Source organism: Gigantopelta aegis, chromosome 5 (genome assembly GCF_016097555.1).
Source record: "Gigantopelta aegis isolate Gae_Host chromosome 5, Gae_host_genome, whole genome shotgun sequence".
Lineage (NCBI taxonomy): Eukaryota > Metazoa > Mollusca > Gastropoda > Neomphalida > Peltospiridae > Gigantopelta > Gigantopelta aegis.
In genome coordinates, this window is record NC_054703.1 from 3,256,302 (window position 1) to 3,278,548 (window position 22,247).

Sequence of the window (22,247 nt, forward strand, 5' to 3'; positions counted from 1 at the left end):
TTTTATGTACGGTTATATGGCTTGGACATATGGTTAAGGACCACATAGATATTGAGAGAGGAAGGAAATGTTTCATCTAATGACGAACTCAACACATTTTATTTATGCGGACATATGGAAGATACACAGATATTATTGAGAGAGGAAGGAAAGAAATGTTTTACTTAACGACGCACTCAGCACATTTTATGTACGGTTATATGGCATTGGACATATGGTTAAGGACCACATAGATATTGAAAGAGGAAGGAAATGTTTTACTTAACGACGCACTCAGCACATTTTATTTACGGTTATATGGCATTGGACATATGGTTAAGGACCACATAGATATTGAGAGAGGAAGGAAATGTTTTACTTAACGACGCACTCAGCACATTTTATGTACGGTTATATGGTGTCGGACATATGGTTAAGAACTACACAGATATTATTGAGAGAGGAAGGAAGGAAATGTTTTATTTAATGACGCACTCAACACATTTTATTTATGGTTATATGGCGTCGGACATATAGTTAAGGACCACACAGATATTGAGAGAAGGAAGGAAGGAAATGTTTTATTTAATGATGCACTCAACACATTTTATTTACGGTTATATGGCGTCGGACATATGGTTAAGGACTACACAGATATTATTGAGAGAGGAAGGAAGGAAATGTTTTATTTAATGACGCACTCAACACAGTTTATTTATGTTATATGGCGTCAGACATATGGTTAAGGACAACGCAGATATTGAGAGAGGAAACCCTCTGTTGCCACTTCATGGGCTAGAAATAATACATCAAGTCTGAATATACAGTGAAATAAAAAATAAAGTCTGAAAATACAGTGAAATAAAAAATAAAGTCTGAAAATCAGTGAAATAAAAAGTAGTCTGAAAATAAAAATAAAGTCCGAAAATACAGTGAAATAATACATATACATGCAGTATGAAAAACAGTGAAAAAAATACATTAATTTAGTCTGAAAATACAGTGAAATCAAATACAAATTATGTTGTTTGAAAATACAATGAAATAATATACAAATGTAGTGTGATTTTAGTGTGAAAATACTGTGAAACAATATATGTATTTGGAAAATACAGAGTGAAATAATGATCATAGTCTAAATATACAATGAAATAATATACAGTCTGAAAATAATATTCATGATATACAATGTAGTCTGAAAATACAGTGAAATAATAGCCTGAAAACACAACAAAATAATAATTTACAGTCTAAAAACACAGCAAAAATAATATTATTGTAGTATAAAAACAACAGTAAAATACTGCATAAAATTACTTTAAAAATAATGTGTAATTAGCAAACACTAATGTTTATTTTCTGAGTAAAGTTCACACCACTGCAAGCAGACCTGATGATCGCCAACCACGCGTAACGGTTTGTTTGTCTTTCGATAACTTGACAATGCATGCCACAATCCACCGGGCGTGAAACGGTTTGATCAAACTGATTCTTAAGTCAACAGGCTTGTTGGTGTTTTCTTTTATGTTCTTGGCCACAATGTCAGCATACCACTTGGTAAATTTTTCCTTGATTGCTAATTTAAACTCTGCATTCACCGATAAATCCATGGGCTGCAGCTCACCGGTGCAGCCAGCCGGGACAAATCGCACTTCAAAGAACCGTTTTTGTAGCAGGTCTAAAAATGATTGACAACTATGGGCTGCAAATACATCGAAGATTGCCAATGATTTCTGTCGTGCTGGTAGTCGGAGTTCTTTCTTCACCCTTTTGGCGTATGGAACCAGCACATTGTCAACGTAGTCCAGCATCGGCTGCTCGTTGCTCCAGTGATTGGCGGAATGTGTCACGTGCCAGTCGTCGGGGAACTTGTAGATTGGGTGGCATTGATCGGTTACACCTTTGTATATTATCTGAGGGGGTAACAGGTTGCCACTGGCCGAACTTCCCAGTAACATCGTGATCTCGTGCTTGTCATCTATACCCACAACGGTAACTTGTTTCGCTCCCTTTTCTGCCAATGTCCAGTTGGAAACGGGTACAAGTTTGACACCTGTTTGATCAAAATTTATTACCAACTCGGCGGAAATGTTGTTTGTCTGCACTGTTTTCCCTACCATCGCGATGAACTTTTCTTTCTGTCTGTCGAAGTCAGCTGGTAACTTTCGTGCCGCTTTTGTACCCTTTCGTTTCACAAAACCAAGTCTTCGTAAAAACGAATCAGACCAGGCCTTAGTCAAAGAGATGGGTCCCACGTGTTCTTCAAGGAGGGATCGATTTTCATGTAATACTATGCCTCGGGCCGTTGCCAAGACAATGTTCCTGTTGATTATGCCTCCATCATGTTTATTGTCTTTGAGTACCAGCTACGGTCGCAATACTTTTCGTGTAAGCTACATCTGATGTCGCAATACTTTCTACATGCAGTTTGGGCTACTGTTGGCATATCGCAATACATTAATGGCGCAATACATAATGGATCTACAGTATATAAATTAGTTAAAAAACCCAGTATAAACCTAGTTCAAAATATAAATTTAATGCACCATCTGTTGGCATAACTGAGGTTTCATCAGTGATTCGTTCACTGTCTGATAGTGTACCCGATGATAACATACCTGACTTTCTGTGAGTGGCTTCATCAGTGATTCGTTCACTGTCTGATAGTGTAGCTGATGATAGCGTACCTGACTTTCTGCGAGTGGTTTCATCAGCGATTTGTTCATGGTCTGATAGTATACCTGACTTTCTGTGAGGGGTTTCATCAGTGATTTGTTCACTGTCTGACAGTGTACCTGATGATAGCATACCTGACTTTCTGTGAGTGGTTTCATCAGTGACTCATTCACTGTCTGATAATGTACCTGACTTTCTGTGAGTGGTTTCATCAGTGATTCGTTCACTGTCTGATAATGTATCTGACTTTCTGCGAGTGGTTTCATCAGTGATTTGTTCACTGTCTGATAATGTACCTGACTTTCTGTGAGGGGTTTCATCAGTGATTCGTTCACTGTCTGATAGCGTACCTGACTTTCTGTGAGTGGTTTCATCAGTGACTCGTTCACGGTCTGTATTTTCCTATTGCACAGCCACATTCTCATCTGTGACTCCTCGATGCCCAGCAAAGAACACATGATGGTCAGGTGAGGCTCCTGAGGCTGTGGGGGAAAAACAAACAAAAAACAGTCATTAGTTCACCATTACAACTAAAACTACAGTCGGTCAGCTATTGGATGTCAAACAAAAAACAGTCATTAGTTCACCATTACAACTAAAACTACAGTCGGTCAGCTATTGGATGTCAAACATTTGGTAATATAGAATAGAATAGAAAGGAATGTTTTATTTCACGATGCACTCAACACATTTTATTTAAGGTTATATGGCGTCAGACATATGGTTAAGCACCACACAGATTTTGAGAGGAAACCCGCTGTCGCAACTACATGGGCTACTCTTTCCGATTAACAGCAAGGGATCTTTTATTTGCGCTTCCCACAGGCAGGATAGCACAAACCATGGCCTTTGTTGAACCAGTTATGGATCACTTGTTGGTGCAAGTGGTTTACACCTACCCATTGAGCCTTACGGAGCACTCACTCAGGGTTTAGAGTCGGTATCTGGATTAAAAATCCCATGCCTTGACTGGGATCCGAACCCATTACCTACCAGCCTGTAGACCGATGGCCTAACCATGACGCTTTCAATTAGCAGCATGGGATCTTTTATATGCACCCTCCCACAGACAGTGTAGTACATACCACGGCCTGTCATATACCAGTCATGGTGCACTGGCTGGAATGAGAAATAGCCCTGCCATCTCAGGTGAATGCGATACCAACTGAATCAGATCCTAAAGCAATACGTGTCCCCTATAGGGGCCAAATAGTTTTTTGTATCTCCTAAGTTCAAGGGCCATAAATCTGTGAAAAAGTGGGGAAAATCAACATGAAAATCAAACTTGATCTACAACAGTACGTGATAAAGCTATACACAAAATTTCAGCTTAATATTTTGAGCCATTGTGACAAAAAAAAAGTCTGAAAACTATATGTGGGACAGACGGACAGACTGACTGACAGACAGACAGACAGACAGACAGACAGAAGGATGGAGACGACACCTATAGTCTCGTCCAATTGTACTGATAAGAGGAATAATAACGAGACAGCACATACCAGTACTTCACATGCTTCTTGATCCTTGTTTCAGATTTAAAATTTTTTTTAAAGGTACATAACTGTTACATTGCAGTCAATATGGCTGACTACCTTCATTAGTTTAAGTATTTTTCTTCGAACGTCCCCGACTTTCAAGGACTTTCCTATAAGAATCTTCAATCTGGCAAGAATGGGAATAAAAAGAAGATAATAATTAATAACGTGACAGTACATACTGGCACTTCACAAGCTTCTCCATCTGTCTCCCGAATCTTAATATTACCGAAATGTAATATGGCTGCAAAAATTCTGAATATCATCATTTGATCTTTCGCCTGAATTCCTGAAATAAATGAAAAAGACAATTTTAATGATACCAAAATGTAAGAAATAACTGGTAAAATGTCCCTGTACTAATTAAAAAAAGATCATTTTAATGTTATCAAAATGAAAGAAATTCTCGTAAAATATCTCGGTGATAATTAAAAAATATCATTTTAATGTTACCAAAATTTAAAAAATATCTGGTATAATATCCATGTAATAATTAAAAAATATAATTGTAATATTACCAAAATGTAAGACATATCTGGTAAAATATCCCTGTAATATTTGAAACATATCATTTTAATGTTACCAAAATGTAAGAAATATCTGGTAAAATGTCCCTGTAATAATTAAAAAATATAACTGTAATATTACCAAAATGTAAGACATATCTTAAAATGTCCCTGTAATATTTAAAACATATCATTTTAATATTACCAAAATGTAAGAAATATCTTAAAATGTCTCTGTAATATTTGAAACATATCATTTTAATATTACCAAAATGTAAGAAATATCTTAAAATGTCTCTGTAATATTTGAAACATATCATTTTAATTATCAAAATGTAAGAAATATCTGGTAAAATGTCCCTGTAATAATTAAAAAATATAACTGTAATATTACCAAAATGTAAGACATATCTTAAAATGTCCCTGTAATATTTAAAACATATCATTTTAATATTACCAAAATGTAAGAAATATCTTAAAATGTCTCTGTAATATTTGAAACATATCATTTTAATATTACCAAAATGTAAGAAATATCTTAAAATGTCTCTGTAATATTTGAAACATATCATTTTAATTATCAAAATGTAAGAAATATCTTAAAATGTCTCTGTAATATTTGAAACATATCATTTTAATATTCCCAAAATGTAAGAAATATCTGGTAAAATGTCCCTGTAATAATTAAAAAAGATTACTATAATATTCCCAAAATGTAAGACATATCTTAATGTAAGAAATATCCGGTAAAAAATCTGTGTAATAATTGAAGAAAATATAATTTTAACATTACCGAGATTAATTGTAGGAGAATAATTTTCAGCTCCCCTTAACATGTGACGTCCTTACACAAAACAGGTCATGGAAAGGACGTTGTAGACTTCATTTGTGTGTATTTTTAACAAAATAAGTTGTGTTGTTTCAAATTATAAAAAAAATTAATATTTTTTTGGTGTGAATTTGTCCAAGTATAACAGTTGCAAATTGAGTATAAAATCTAGTATTGTATTACCTAGCAACGACAACGCCTCTCGTGTTGTCTCCAAGTCAGCACCATCATCAACACCATCTATGATGGGCGCCGCGCCCTGACTGATGTAGAAGAAGTCTTCCGTGGAACCTGCAACATCACACAGCAACAACGTTTTAGTTTTAATACATAACACACTCTTAAAGGGATAGAGCCTAGCTTTTAAACACTGAGGCATTTTTTTCACTATTGGGGCCATTTGTGATAACTGAAGGAAGGACATGTTTTATTTAATGATGCACTCAACACATTTTATTTACGGTTATATGGCGTCAGACATATGGTTAAGGACCACACATATATTAAGACAGAAAACCTGCTGTCGCCACTTCATTGGCTATTCTTTTCGATTAGCAGCAAGGGTTCTTTTATATGCACCATCCCACAGACAGGGTGGTACATACATGTACCATGGCCTTTGATATACCAGTCGTGGTGCACTGGCTGAAACGAGAAATAGCCCAATGGATTCACTGATGGGGATCGATCCCACACTGACCGCACATCGAGCGAGATACTCTTAAAGTGACAGACCATAGTTTTTAAACACTAAGGCATTTCTTTTCACTATTAGGGCCGTTTGTGATAACTGAAATCAGACATTACAATGTTTCTGGTTATCCAGGTGTTTTTAATATCACAAAATGCTTTTTTCATATTTTTAAAAATGCACATTGTCTAAAAAGCAACAGTTATGGAGTCAGAGGTTTTAGTCTATTTTTAAGAGTATTTCAACGTCACAGATTCTTGTTTCACTCAGTTGTAACTTTATCCAAATGTGATACAGGTTTGTACATGTAGATTAACTAAACTTGATATCCATTTTTACGGGTTGAAACTAGGGCATGTCACTTTAACTCTTTCCCACCCATTCTCGAATGCAGTCAAGACGTGACCGATCTTCGCAAACCCAGGTGTCAAAATTCACAGGAGTTATCTATCTTGATTCTGTGAATGCTAGAACATAGTAGAATGACAGTCAAACATGTTGAGTGTATTTTGTTGACTGGTATTTGCATTTAAGTTATCGCAATATTGAAAAAAACTGTAAATTTGTGTAAATATTACTGATGATGTAATGCGCACATGGGTTCAATTTCTCGCTATTTGTATAATTATTTCTTTTAAAACATGTTAGACATTATTATTTAATGAAAACTGAAGATTTGTAAAGGATGTATTTGCTGAAAATAACTGATAATACAGACTTTGAAGTAGATGATGGATGGATTACTTGTCGTTGATTGAAAGTGAAAATAAACTGTCATAAACAATGATGTCATGGATCTTGATCATAGGCTTTTAAAAAAAAAAATTTTTTTTTTTTAATAAGTTCTTGGGTAAATGTTATTTTGGTAATTAGACTCAAAATAGTGTTAAATTAGTTGCTATTTTTACAATTTGAGGTTGAATAATGTAGGTTAAAAATTGTTCAAGGGCCATAACTCTGTCAAACTAGGATAAATTCCATTGTTTACAGTTATGGCCCTTGAATAAATTCCCATAAAAGTCAAATTTGACCTACATGATAAACCTTTACACAAAATGTCAGCTCAATATTGCGATAAAAAAAAGAGTCTGGAAAACTATATATGGGACAGACGGAAAGACAGACGGATGGCCGGATGGACAGTCAAACAGTCAAGACAGACACACAGACAGACAGACAGACAGACAGACAGACAGACACACAGACGGACAGACAGAAGTACAGAAACTTACTGAGTTTGAAATCTTTGAATTCAGGCAAGTCCTTTGAACAGCACAGCTGGTAGAATATGTGATAGTTCCGCTCATTAGATGCTTGGAAAACAACTCTGTAATCAGCAAAAATTAACAAATATCATTTTATTTCATAGCATTCCAGTCTATGATTAAAGAGACATTCCTGAGTTTGCTGCAATTTTTAAGATGTTATCGACTAACAGAGACTTTTTTAGCGATTGTAATTAAATACCAAATATATTTTTCTGCATAAAATATTAGTGGCTGTACATTAAACGTGTTTCTGATCGTTCTAATATCTGTACTAGATAAATTATTTGAAGACAAAATCCAGTTTGGGTGTCAGTCTTAGAGACAAAACCCGCCACATTTTTCCATTGGTAACAAGTGATATTTTATATGTGCCATCCCACAGACAGACAGCACATAACATGGCCTTTGATATACCACTCGTAATGCACTGGATGGAACTAGAAATAACCCAATGGGTCCACCGACGGGAATCGATCCCAGACGCCTCAGGCATGGCTTTACCAATGTGCTACGCCAAGCCCTAATGGGACAACCAGGGCTCATTGACATATCACTGGATGTCAAACATTCGGTAATTCTGATACACAGTCATCAGAGAACAGTTGCTTCTGTTTAGTGACACCACTAGATCACATTGATTTATTAATCATTAACTAATGGATGTCAAACATTTGGTAATTCTGATACAGAGTCATCAGAGAACAGTTGCTTCTGTTTAGTGACACCACTAGATCACATTGATTTATTAATCATTAACTAATGGATGTCAAACATTTGGTAATTCTGATACACAGTCATCAGAGAACAGTTGCTTCTGTTTAGTGACACCACTAGATCACATTGATTTATTAATCATTAACTAATGGATGTCAAACATTTGGTAATTCTGATACACAGTCATCAGAGAACAGTTGCTTCTGTTTAGTGACACCACTAGATCACATTGATTTATTAATCATTAACTAATGGATGTCAAACATTTGGTAATTCTGATACACAGTCATCAGAGAAAAGTTGCTTCTGTTTAGTGACACCACTAGATGACAATGATTTATTAATCATTAACTAATGGATGTCAAACATTTGGTAATTCTGATACATAGTCACCAGAGAACAGTTGCTTCTGTTTAGTGACACCACTAGATCACATTGATTTATTAATCATTAACTAATGGATGTCAAACATTTGGTAATTCTGATACACAGTCATCAGAGAACAGTTGCTTCTGTTTAGCGACACCACTAGATCACATTGATTTATTAATCATTAACTAATGGATGTCAAACATTTGATAATTTTGACTTTTAGTCTTCAGAGTGGGAGAAACAGAGAGGGAGAAAAAGAGAGGGAGAAACAGACAGAGACAGAGAGAGAGTCAGGGAGAAAGAGATAGAGAAAGATACAGATACAAAGAGAGACAGAGAGCAACAGACAAGGAGACAGAGAGAGACAAAGAGACAGAGAAATTCAGAGAGAGAGAGAGAGAGAGAGAGAGAGAGAGAGAGACCGAGAGAGAGACCGAGAGAGAGACAGAGAGAGAGACAGACAGACAGACAGACAGACAGTCAGACGCATGCACACCTTGATTTTTCGAGCAGGTAGGTTCTCATGTTTGCTCCGATTATCTCGTGTTTCTTGTTGAAGCTAATTTCTATGTATTTGCCAAACCGACTGCTGTTGTCGTTTCTGGTGGTTTTTGCATTGCCGATCGCCTGTCACAAATAACAGAAATGAAAGTTAAAATTGAATTTGTTTAACGACACCATTAAACAACACCCATTAAGTTAAAGTAAAAAACAAGATAAAAGTAGAAAATTCTTTTGGGCAGGAGAAATTGTTCTAAGGTATAATTTTCATTTCTAAAAATTAACACTAAGTTTAGTTAGTCTACAAACCTGTAACACATTTGGATAAAGTTATAATTGAGTGAAACATAAGTCTGTGACTTTGAAATGGTGAATTACCCTCTAAAAATAGACCAAAACTCAACTCCATAACTGTTACTTCTCAGACGCACATGCGTTTTTAAAAATATGAGAGATGCATTTTGTGATATTAAAAACACCAGGATTACCAAACGTACCGAAATGGATAATCTAAACAATAAAATCTAAGTAAAGTATGATTTCAGTTATCAAAAACGGCTCTAATAGTAAAAAAAATGTCTCAGTGTTTAAAAACTAGGGCATTTTCCTTTAAGGACCACACAGATATTGAGATAGGAAACCCGCTGTCGCCACTTCATGGGCTACTCTTTCCGATTAACAGCAAGGGATGTTTTATAAGTACCATCCCACACAGGATAGTACATACCACACCTTTGTTACACCAGCTATGGAGCACTAGCTGGAATGATTGAAGTGTATGAAGCCAAAATCATAGTGCTAGAATGTCCTGCTGCCTACCATAGCATGTTCAGACTAGTAATCGTAAACTGACTGGAGTGTGTTCTGTATTGTGATTGGTTAATTACATTCTTTTTCCGGATCAAATAGACAATAACACCCGGAAAGCTAATGATATCATTAGAAAGTGACGTCATTAGCAATTGGAACAGGCGAAGTTAACGATTCAAGGGTCTACAGTTAGATTAGAGCCAGATATTTTTTTCAAGAAATGCCAAATATACAGTTAGTTCCGTTGAAAAACAATTCAGTTTACAATGGACATAACCATATGACGTTTTTAGATTTGAGGGTGTTATTGTCTATTTGATGCCCGCAAATATTTAATTTTTGACCTCAGGCTAACACCTTCGGTCAAAAATGACATTTCCAGGATCAAATGGACAATAACACCCACAAATCTAAAAAACTCCATATGGTTATCTCCTAAACGTACAAATGGGACTAGATGCCAAGATGTTTTTCTTCCCTTGTGTCTCAAATGCTGCTAATTAACACTAAAGACGTGACTAGTCATTACACTAATTAAAACCAATTCATGATCAGACAATTAAAGGTACAGACCTCAATAATGAGACTGGATGCTAACACTTTCTTCTCCACCCAAAAGAGTGTCACAAGTTAAAAGTTTGTTTTGTTTAATGACACCACTAGACCAGATAGACAATGTCACTAATTAACACTAGTGTCACTAATTAATACTAGTGTCACTAATTAACACTAGTGTCACTAATTAACACTAGTGATTATATTAATTAACGGTCAGACTAGTAATTACACTAATTAATTCTAAGTAACAATTGGACTAGTAATTACACTAATTAATTCTAAGTAACAATTGGACTAGTAATTACACTAATTAATTCTAAGTAACAATTGGATTAGTAATTACACTAATTAATTCTAAGTAACAATTGGACTAGTAATTACACTAATTAATTCTAAGTAACAATTGGACTAGTAATTACACTAATTAATACTAGTTAACGATTAGACTAACCTCCATAATGGGATTGGATGCTAAGACTTTTTTCTCGACTTGAGTCTCGGTATCGGCCTGGGACCCGCCCACCGCTGCGAAATACCGCATGGCATACTTTGCCGATACCGTCTTGCCAGCGCCAGATTCCCCAGACACAATGATAGACTGGTTCTGGTCAAATCTAGAAAATTTTAAAACAAACCCAAAGATAAGCTTGATTAGACAAAAGTTTTAAAACAACAGATAACATTTCCCTGTGCATTAAATATGAGAAAATGAAACTTTTGCTAATTTTCCTGAATGAAATTTTGGGAAAATAATATATACTCTTCAAAAAAAGTAGGGGAACTCAAATAAGAATTTACAATTGCCAAAACTGTAAGGTATATTAGCTGTGGGGAATGGTTATATGATAATAGTGAATTAATTGGGCAAACATTACAACTGATAGTTCAGTATTATAGTACCGTATTTGACCGGAAATAAGCCCAGGGGGCCAAGACAACTCATTGTGAGCTTAGCATGGGGTGGGCTTATTCCCAGACAAGGGGCCAGTTTTGTTGAGAAAAAAAAAATGATAATAATTAAAATAAATAATAATAATTAAATGAACTAGGAAGAAAACAAAAAACGTTCAGTAGCATATCTATTAATTAGTGTTCCATTTGTTATTAATAAATAATAATTGTTTATTAATTAAATTGTGTTTTTTTTTACTAGTATCTAATTATCAGAAACACACCTTCTATGTTACAATTACTTACCAGTGAGGTTTATTTACATCCAAAATTTAATGCTGAGAAGACTTGAAACAACATCAATTAACAACAAACTCAATAGCGTACACACGTTTCTGACACAGGCAGCCAGCTTACACTACAAAAAATTGTCAATCTAAGGTCATTGTTCTTAGCCAATCAAAATATGGTATTTGCTTAATTAGCATTAACTGCGGACCCAGTGTGGTGGTAAAAATAGACATTGGTTTTTAGTTCATACTTTGGCTTGGATACTTCAAAGAAATACTGCAGGCATGAAATTGAAAACAATGTTACACACTGTTAGACTGCTAAATCTCACTGGTGGGTAAAATATTGTGTTACATTTGTGTTTAATTATCTGCAGGAGGTATGACCTTTTAAATGAACTTTGAGCAAACTTGCAATTTCGTGTTATTTTAATTTATACTGTGACAAAGTTGGGGGTGGGCTTATTTACGAATGAGGGCCTAATTTCTTAAATGCTATCAAAACGGAGGGGGGCTTATTCAAAGACATGGGCTTATTTCCGGTCAAATACGGTAGGTTTTATGACCACCAAAGATCTCGAAGGATGATTGGGGTCAGAAGTGAAATTTGAATTTTTTTTATCAGTAAATCGCAAATTCAAACAATAAAAATGACTAAAAACAAAACAATAACAACTGTATGATCAACAGAATGAAAAAGACTGTCAGAAATAATGTTCCACAGTGATTAATCGACCTTCCTGGAAATTGTCAAAATCGAGAATGACACCCCATGCACGTGTATGGGGCAACTGCGTGATAGACATGCAAACTATGGAATGTGTTTCGGTGTGTTGATAAACAGACCTGAACATCCTTTATTAGGATGTCTGTGGTCAAAATGTATGTTCGGTCTAATAGTTGATATTAACATTAATATTTCAGGTTTCCCTACTTTTTTTGAAGCATATATATTTCAAGGTTTATTTTCTCATCACAAGCTGCTTTATTGTGAGGGTTTTTCTTTATCTGCTGTCTTATTTTGACGTTTATTTTTCTATCACCCCAAACTCTTATTTCGAGGTTTATTTTTCTATTACACCAAACTGCATTAATTATTTTCGAGGTCTGGGGCATTGACATTACAAGGTGGGTGGATTAAAATAATTGTATAATTTCATTATGACAGCAGGTTTCCTTGTTTTTATGAAATATAAAAAGCATTTCTTGTGTTATTTTGCTGTTTACATGAAGTCACCCAATGTCAATATCAGCTCAAACAACAGAAGTCACGTGGTCATGCAAGACCGATTTATTCCCCATGGGCTGACATCATGGAATACGCCTGTCTTGCATGGCTAGGGACGTGAGAAGATGTTGATCCTTCTTGCCTGGACATTTTCTTGAAGGCCTCTTCAGCGACGGCAAAGATGTGTGGGTCCATGGCGCCCATGTCCTGCCCACTGTATGCCTGGATGATGTCATTACTGTAGATCGGTAGCTGTTCATACGGATTCACTGCCACCAGGACGATACCTGAAATACACACAAATATTGTATGTTAAATTGCCAAGACCAATTGTGGGTTATGACCAGCCTCGGTGGTGTCGTGGTTAAGCCATACAGTGTGAGGTTGGTAGGTACAGGGTTTGCAGCCCGGTACCGGCTCCCACCCAGAGCGAGTTTTAATGACTCAATGGGTAGGGAAAAGGCCACTACACCCTCTTCTCTGTCACTAACCAATAACTACTAACCCACTGTCATGGACACACAGGTAGGTACAGAGTTCACAGCCCGGTACCGGCTCCCACCCAGAGCAAGTTTTAATGACTCAGTGGGTAGGTGTAAGACCACTACACCCTCTTCTTTCTCACTAACCACTAACTACTAAGTTACTGTCCTGGACAGACATCCCAGATAGCTGAGGAGTATGCCCCAGACAGCGTGCTTGAACCTTAATTGGATATAATCGCGAAAATAAGTTGAAATGAAGTGAAGGTGGGTTGTGCCAAAAGCAATTCAGGAACCATCTAAATGAAAATTTAATATCATATATAATTTTGGTTTGGGAACTAAAACCATTTTGATGTTTTTTTAATTTTCAAGGTATATCAACTCTAAAAATGGATGCGTTTTAACATTCTGGATACTGCAGGTGAGATATCACGAAAGACGTCTCACCAGTCGACATACTGTACACTGTATACAGTGCATTCCCCAATCCATATTTTCTGCCGTTTTGCATACGACACTCACCAGAAATACAGTAATAACAGAACAACAGGGAATACTAGTAGTTTCATTTTGTTTAATGACACCACTAGAGCACATTGATTTATTAATCATCAGTTATTAGATGTGAAACATTTGGTAATTTTGACGTATAGTCTTAGAGAGGAAACCCGCTACATTTTGTCCATTAGCTGAATTAAGGATAATTTATATGCACTTTCCCACAGACAGAAAAAAGAAGAAGTTTGTTTTGTTTAATGACACCACTAGAGCACATTGATTAATTAATCATTGGCTATTGGATGTCAAACATTTAGTAATTCTGACATGTAGTCATATCATAGGAAACCCGCTGCATTTTTCCATTAACAGCAAGGAAATTTTAAATGCACTTTCCCACGGACAGGATCTAAAGCATATACATGTACCACGGCCTTTAACCAGTTGTGGTGCACTAGTGGTGTCGTTAAACAAAACCAAAACAAATTTCTTCTTCTTCTGAAACTTGCGTAGCAAATCGCGACGTGATACTGTACAAAATGTGCTCTGTTAGGGCATTACGGCAATTAGCCACATGGCCGCCATTAAATTTCGAGACGTGTGTGAGATTCAACTGAGGAAAGCAGGTTATGGTCAATTGTAAACTGATGGCGAGTGTGTTCTTTATTGTGATTGGTCAATTGTAAACTAATGGCGAGTGTGTTCTGTATTGTGATTGGTCAATTGTAAAGTGATGGCGAGTGTGTTCTGTATTGTGATTGGTCAATTGTAAACTGATGGCGAGTGTGTTCTGTATTGTGACTGGTTAATTACATTCTTTTTCCTGGATCAAATGAAAATAACACCCAGAAAGCTAATGACGTCATTAGAAACTGACATCATTCGCAATTGCAACAGGCCAAGTTGACGATTCAAGGGTCTACAGTTAGATTGTAGCCAGGTATTTTTTTTCAAGAAATACCAAATATACAATTAGATCTGTAGAAAAATGATTCAGTTTACAATGGACATAACTGTACTGAGTTTTTAGATTTGCGGGTGTTATTGTCTATTTGATGTCCGCAAATGTTTCATTTTTTACCTCAGCCTTCGGTCAAAAATTACATTTGCTGGATCAAATAGACAATAACACCCAGAAATCTAAAACCTCCATATGGTTATCTCCTAATAGGGCAGTTCTACAATATAAACCTTGGCTCTTGCCCACTCTGATTTTAAAGGCCAGGAAGAGAATAAAGTATGTTCTGCATGTTCAAACAATTTTAGAATTTAACTAATGTTAGTTGATTTAAATATGAATTTTTCTATTCCAACAAATAAATAAACATGTTGTTCTTGAAACAATTAAATTAGTATTTATTTGTACATGTTTAATTACGAAGTCTGTTTTTTTTTTTATTTGCTTACTTAATGACGTGCAAGTTACAAAAAAATATTTTTATTCCATTCGATCTACATGTAACATGTAAATAATGTGTTATCTAGTATGTAATTAGAAGGAAGGAAATATTTTATTTAACGACGCACTCAACACATTTTATTTACGTTATATGGCATCAGACATATGGTTAAAGGACCACAAAGATATTGAGAGAGTAAACCCGCTGTCGCCACTTCATGGGCTACTCTTTTTAATTAGCAGCAAGGGATCTTTTATATGCACCATCCCACAGACAGGGTAGTACATACCACAGTCTTTGATATACCAGTCATGGTGCACTGGCTTGGAACGAGAAATAGCCCAATGGGCTCACCGACGGAGATCAATCCCAGACCGACCGCGCATCGAGCGAGCGCTGTACCACTGGGCTACATCCTGCCCAGTATGTAATTAAGGTGTGTAATTAAGGTGTGTAATTAAGGTGTGTCAATTGCATTATAAATCTATGTTGTAATAGTACATTCCATTGTGTTGTGGAATAGGAAACTTACCACAGTAGGTATAAATAATGTTCTGCTCTACAAACCGCACTTTCAAGTTGTACAAAACTGAAATAAAAAATATAAAAAATTAAACAATTAAAAAAACAAAAGCAAAAAAAAAAAGCATAAATTATTCGATTTGATAGGTGTAATTTATGTAAACAATACATTTGAGTTGATCAAGACTAAAAATAGAATGTAAGAAACTCTTTAGTAACGAATTCAACACGATTCAAAACAATGCCAAAATTGAAAGTCTTAAAGGGACATTCCTGAGTTTGCTGCACTGTAAGATGTTTCCTACTAATAAAATAGTTCTACGATTCAACTTACATATTAAATATATTTTCTTGTTTAGAATACCAGTGTCTGTATATTCAATGTGTTTCTGGTTGTCTTAATATTTGTAAGAAGCCCAAACTGGATTTTGTCTTCAACTAATTTTATATGTACGAAAAAAAAATATTTTAGGAAATAAAACGAAATTTAACCTAGTACAAATATTAGAACGATCAGAAACACATTTAATATACAGCCAATAATATTTGATGCAGAAAAATATATTTCATATGTAATTACAATCGTTAAAAAGTCACTGTTAGTCGTTAACTTTTTTAAAATTGCAGCCAACTCGGGAATGTCCTTTTAAAGACACAAATGTTTCTTAATTTGTAGAACTAATTAATGCATTGAACTCCATTACGTGATAAAATCTAGGTTCATTTATCAACTAATAATTTGAAGAACTCAATACCAATAACATACAGTGCACATTTTTACCTACAAATGTATTAGTATGTCTTACCTTCTGGTTCATACAGGTAACTCAGTGACGTTAGATAATTTTCTCCTATTAGTATGTCTTACCTTCCAGTTCATACAGGTAACTCAGTGACGTTAGATCATTTTCTCCTATTAGTAAGTCTTAATTACCTTCTGGTTCATCCAGGTAACTCAGTGACGTTAGATCTTTTTCTCCTATTAGTATGTTTTAATTACCTTCTGGTTCATCCAGGTAACTGAGTGACGTTAGATCATTTTCTCCTATTAGTATGTCTAACCCTCTGGTTAATTCAGGTAACTCAGAGATGTTAGATCATTTTCTCCTATTAGTATGTCTTACCTTCCGGTTCATACAGTAACTCAGTGACTTTAGATAATTTTCTCCTATTAGTATGTCTTAAATACCTTCTGGTTCATTCAGGTAACTGAGTGACGTTAGATCATTTTCTCCTATTAGTATGTCAGGGTTTCGTAAATGTGGAAGGTTCTTTTTGTCAATCTGAATAACAGCATCCTGGAAAAGCAAGGGAGTTAATTACAAATCAGGAAATTAAAAAAAAAACCTAAAAAAATCTCTTGCAGTTACATGAACATTTAAGGTGAGAATACAATAGTTATTGTGATGAACATATAGACCATTAATACCTTCTTTTTAATATGTTATTTACATGTTGTTGAAACAAAGTACTAATACATGTATACACTTATTATTTTATAATAAAAGTAAATAATGTCTCTGTTTAAAACCACAAGTTTAAAATCTCGTTTCGTCAATTAAATGTTGACATCGTTATCAAAAGTACATGTTAATAATGTTATGTGCAAAATTACAAACATACATAAATGGCTGCCCTTTACTGTAAATATTTATCTGAAACGTCAAATATTTCTAATTAAAAAAATTATACATAAATACATACCTAAATAAATAAATAAAATAAATAAATACACAAATAAATAAATAAATAAATGATACACAAATTGCTGCTTTAATTTAACTGTAAATATTTATCTGAAAAGTCAAATATTTCTAATTTAGAAAAGTATACATAAATACGTACATAAGTAGATAAATAAATAAACATACATACATACATACATACATACAATACATACAATACATACATACATACATACATACAATACATACAATACATACAATACATACATACATACAATACATACATACATACATACATACATACATACATACATACATACATACATACATACATACATACATACATACATACATACAATACATACAATACATACATACATACAATACGTACATACATACATACATAAATAATAATATAAATAAATAAATGTGAAATTAAGTTACTGACTGCAGCAAAAACTTTATTAATATAACTTGTTAATGAGTGAAATAATTTTAAAACAAAACAAATTCCATGCTGGTTATTAGAATAATTACATATGCACTAGTTTAAAACTCAATTATACAGTTAAACCAGTCTAAACCAGACCCTGAACAAACCGGAATCCCGTTAAAAACAGGCCACGTTTTATAGTCCCAAATTTTCTAAACTCTAAAACGTGACCCTCTTAACACCGGACATGATCTGATTTAGACGGGTTTCACTCTATATGTACAATGTATCATGCGTGAATCAGCTTTACTAATACGAGTACATGGATACTAATTTGCAGGTACTAGTGATCAAAATTTTCTCAGAAAAAAAACAACGTGCACACCGTAAATACTTGATTATAAGCCAGGGACTTCTATTATTTCAAAAACATGGTGGATTCGTGTACTATTCAAGATACTGCTTGGCCCATCAAAAACACACTGTTTATATTGCAATTAATTTTAAACTGTCTGAACACTGTAGAGACCAAAAGGTGTGTGTATATATTATACAGAACTAGGCCTATAGGAGTATTGACTAAATTACACAAGTTTGAATCACTGTTTTAAGTTTTAAAATTATATGCAATAAATATACATGTAGTGTTCTGGACGTAACAAAAACGACACCCTCACATGAAACGGCTCAGCAACTATTTTAGCACCAGGGCGGAATATATAGTCTAGTGATCCATGGTCAGTCTGGGATCAATCCCTGTTAGTGGGACCATTGGGCTATTTCTCATTCCAGCCAGTGCACCACAATTGGTATATCAAAGGCTGTGGTATGTGCTAGCCTGTCTGTTGGGATGGAGCATGTAAAAGATCCCTTGCTACATTTACTAATCAGGGGTGGGAATTGGTGAACTGTTTAAAAAAAAGAGGAAATCTAGAGATATTCCGGAAATTATTGAAATCCTAGGTTAAATTCTGTGCCATCTGAAACGTTTTGGAGGAAAGGACGATTAAAATGCGAGGAAACGCAATGTTCCATGAGAGGAAAACAGCTGATCTGAGGAAAATTCCCACCCTTGCTGAATGAAAAATGTACAGGGTTTCCTCTCTAAGACTATATGTCTAAATGACCAAATGCTTGACATCCAATAGCCAATGATTAAGGAATCAATGTGCTCTAGTGGTGTCGTTAAACCAAACAAAATGTAAGATCTATTTAAGGTAGAGAGACTTCTATTCAAAACCCATGGCCCATACTTTCGAAGCAACATGTATCTTTGCACTGCGATATTGTTTTTACGACACCATAGTGCTAAGGGAGCTTCGAAAATCTATAGCCAGGGCCAATACTTTCGAAGATATCTTAGTGCTGCGATATCGTAAAACTGTTGTAGGCTATGCTGTCACTACACCAAATGCCATGGTGTGATGTCATAGCCTATGATGGCTTCATCTACCCCCCATCCCCACCCCCATCCCCACCCCCATCCCCACCCCCATCCCCACCCCCATCCCCTGATGCATCCTTGACCTGGATATATTATTCATTTCACAGCCATGCACTATTTAAGACCTAGACCCATATTTATGAAAGCTATACATACATGTGTATCTTAGTGCTATGATATCGTAAAACCATCATAGGCAATGGCATCACTATGGTGTGTGTTGTACAGATGTCATAGCCTATGTTGGTCTTATGATATCGCAGCGCTAAGATCAGGGCTCAAAACGCGACCAATGTCCTGTTTTGGCGACTTAAATATTAACAAATAATGGCGTTAGCTGCCCAAATAATATTATTTGGGTGATCTTCTGTAGAGCTATAACATATGAGACACTATTAATATTTCTATTGCATATATTTATTCCACATTAAAATCTTGCTTGTGGTTCATGGTTCGCTTACCTTAATTTGCCAACATTCATTATTATTTTGGGGGCCACCATATTTTGTTGGCGAGTTTCGAACCCTGCTTTAAAAATCTCCAGCTTTGGGCAGGTATATAATCAAGTATTTATGGTAATATGACAGTCACTCAACTAAGCTAAAACAGTATAGACATTTGTATTATATTGAAGTATATACAGACTCAGAATGGATATACATGTACAAGGGATAAAATCAGTGTTTCCCCGGAATCAAGGCCTTCCATCCTTGGTACTCATGTTTTTTCCATGGCAAGTGCTAACCAGAAGGTGCATTTAAAGGCATACTGTCACGGATTTAAGGACCTTATTTCTCTAAAAATGGATAATAAATAAAAATTACATTAATTGTTGGAAACCAAATCTAGCTATCGCATCACCTTAACTGAACCATGATGGAGTGAAATATCCATGTCAACCCTCTCTGCAATTTTAGTTTTTGAATTATGGACCATTGCCATAATTCAATTATTTTTTACAAAATATCATTAATAAATGGAGTATGGTGGTTATGAAGATGGTTGAATAAAGTACATTTAGGGACAAATCAAATAATTTTTGTTCAGGTAATACTTTGTTAGACCATTAAATAGGCCAGTAGTCTGTGACAATTATATGCCTTTAAAGATCCCTTGCTACTAATGAAAACATGTTGCAGGGCTTCTAGATTACAGTAGCCCCACTCCCATGGCTAGTGATATTTGATGTTAGGCTAGTAAATAACTAATATTGCCATGCCTGACAGATAGTGAATTTGTTTTGTCAAATGTTGCAGTTAAGTCTATTTTGTAAATATATATATCCTGCCCCCACCACAACCCCCAATGTTAGTGTTTATAAGCGCTGTCTTCCTCTTTAGGTGACATATGTGATTATTACTGTTATTTAGTAAAATTGTATCAACTTAAAGCAAAGTAGGGCTAGTGAAATTTTAATTGTGACTAGTAAATTTTTAAAATCACTGATCCCAAGGCTAGTGGATGTTAAAACAATTCTAGAATCCCTGCTATATGCCAGAATGACCAAATATTTGACATCCATCCAATAACCGATTATTAATACATCAATGTGCTCTAGTGGCATTGTTAAAGAAATAAATAAAAGGTCTTTTATATGCACTTTCCCACAGACAGGATAGCACATACCATGACCTTTGATATATACCAGCTTATGACTGGTATACCACGGTTTGTGGTATGTATATATTTTAACACCTGCTTTGGCGCTTGTCCTCAACAGTGGGTAGGACATAGTCCAGTGGTAAAATGCTCGCTTGATGCATTTAGTCCATTTAGGATCGATCGGTGGACTCATATTGGACCATTTCATGTTCCAGGCAGTGCACCACAACTGGTATATCAAAGGCTGTGGTATGTGCTATCCTGTCTGTGGGATGATGTATATAAAAGATCCTTTGAACTGCTACTAATGGAAAAATGTAGCGGGCTTCCTCTCTATAAGACAATATGTAAAAATGTCCAAACGTTTGACATTCAATAGCCGATGATTAATAAATCAATTCTAGTTGTGTCATTAAACAAAACAAAACAAAACAAACTTTTTGATACTCCAGCTTATGACTGGTATATCAGTTTGTAGTATGTATATATTTTGACACCTGCGTTGGTGCTTGTCATCACCATCAGGGATTCTGCCAGAGGGTAAAACGGGTATGGTGCCACACCCAAATGTTTTTGCAGATTTTTTTTTTTTTTTTAAAGTTAACCTTTTGACAAAATTAATGACTTATCATTATACTGTATGATAAATTTAACTCACTGTCTTTCTAGGGAAGGCCCCACCCCACCCCATATCCCCTGCTGACTGTGGTTGAATTCAATTCCATAGCGCCATACCCACAAATCCAGAAAATCCATTTAGGGAGGCCCCAGTGACATGAGGTGGAATGCCAAGGGAACTGTGGGGGAGGTTTGGAAGGGAATCGTAAAAAAAAATGAAAATTAATATATAATAAAATTATAACTAGCGCAAAATTTAGGGGGACCCCCTTAGATCCACCTCTGTGGATTTATATGTAGTTCAGTTGGTAGAGCACTCGTCTAACGTGCTTGGAGCATAGGATCAAACCTTGTTGGTGGAACCATTGTTTTTGGGTTTTTTACCATCCCATCCAGGGCCCCATGTCTGGTATATCAAAGGCCATGGTATGTGCTGTCATGTCTGTGGAAAAGTACATATAAAACATTTTTTGCTGCAAATCGAAAAATGCAGCACATTATCCTCTAACGACTACATGTCAGAATGGCTTAATATTTGGACATCCAATAACAGATGGTTATCATTACTGTGCTAAACCTTTAACTTCATGGGGAAACACTGAATATCAGGGCTCGAACGTAACAATTTGTGCTTAATTACCTTCGGCAGTTTTGATTCAGCCTACAGCAATTGTAAACTAGTTACTTTTGCAACAATTAATTAAACAAA

At 35.3% G+C, this 22,247-nt stretch overlaps 1 protein-coding gene across 1 annotated transcript in view; it reads right to left on the reverse strand.

Annotated features, from left to right (window-relative positions):
- Positions 1-22,247, reverse strand: part of LOC121373473 (unconventional myosin-Vb-like) — a 196,293-nt gene that overhangs the window by 124,665 nt on the left and 49,381 nt on the right. Inside the window, exons 3-12 of the mRNA XM_041500138.1 lie at positions 16,946-17,054; positions 15,767-15,823; positions 12,994-13,138; positions 10,894-11,056; positions 9,070-9,200; positions 7,452-7,546; positions 5,712-5,819; positions 4,376-4,482; positions 3,006-3,137; positions 1,354-2,210 (exon numbers count right to left, since the gene is read on the reverse strand). Coding sequence (XP_041356072.1) covers positions 1,354-2,210; positions 3,006-3,137; positions 4,376-4,482; positions 5,712-5,819; positions 7,452-7,546; positions 9,070-9,200; positions 10,894-11,056; positions 12,994-13,138; positions 15,767-15,823; positions 16,946-17,054 — 1,904 coding nt within the window. The remainder of the gene's footprint in view (positions 1-1,353; positions 2,211-3,005; positions 3,138-4,375; positions 4,483-5,711; positions 5,820-7,451; positions 7,547-9,069; positions 9,201-10,893; positions 11,057-12,993; positions 13,139-15,766; positions 15,824-16,945; positions 17,055-22,247) is intronic.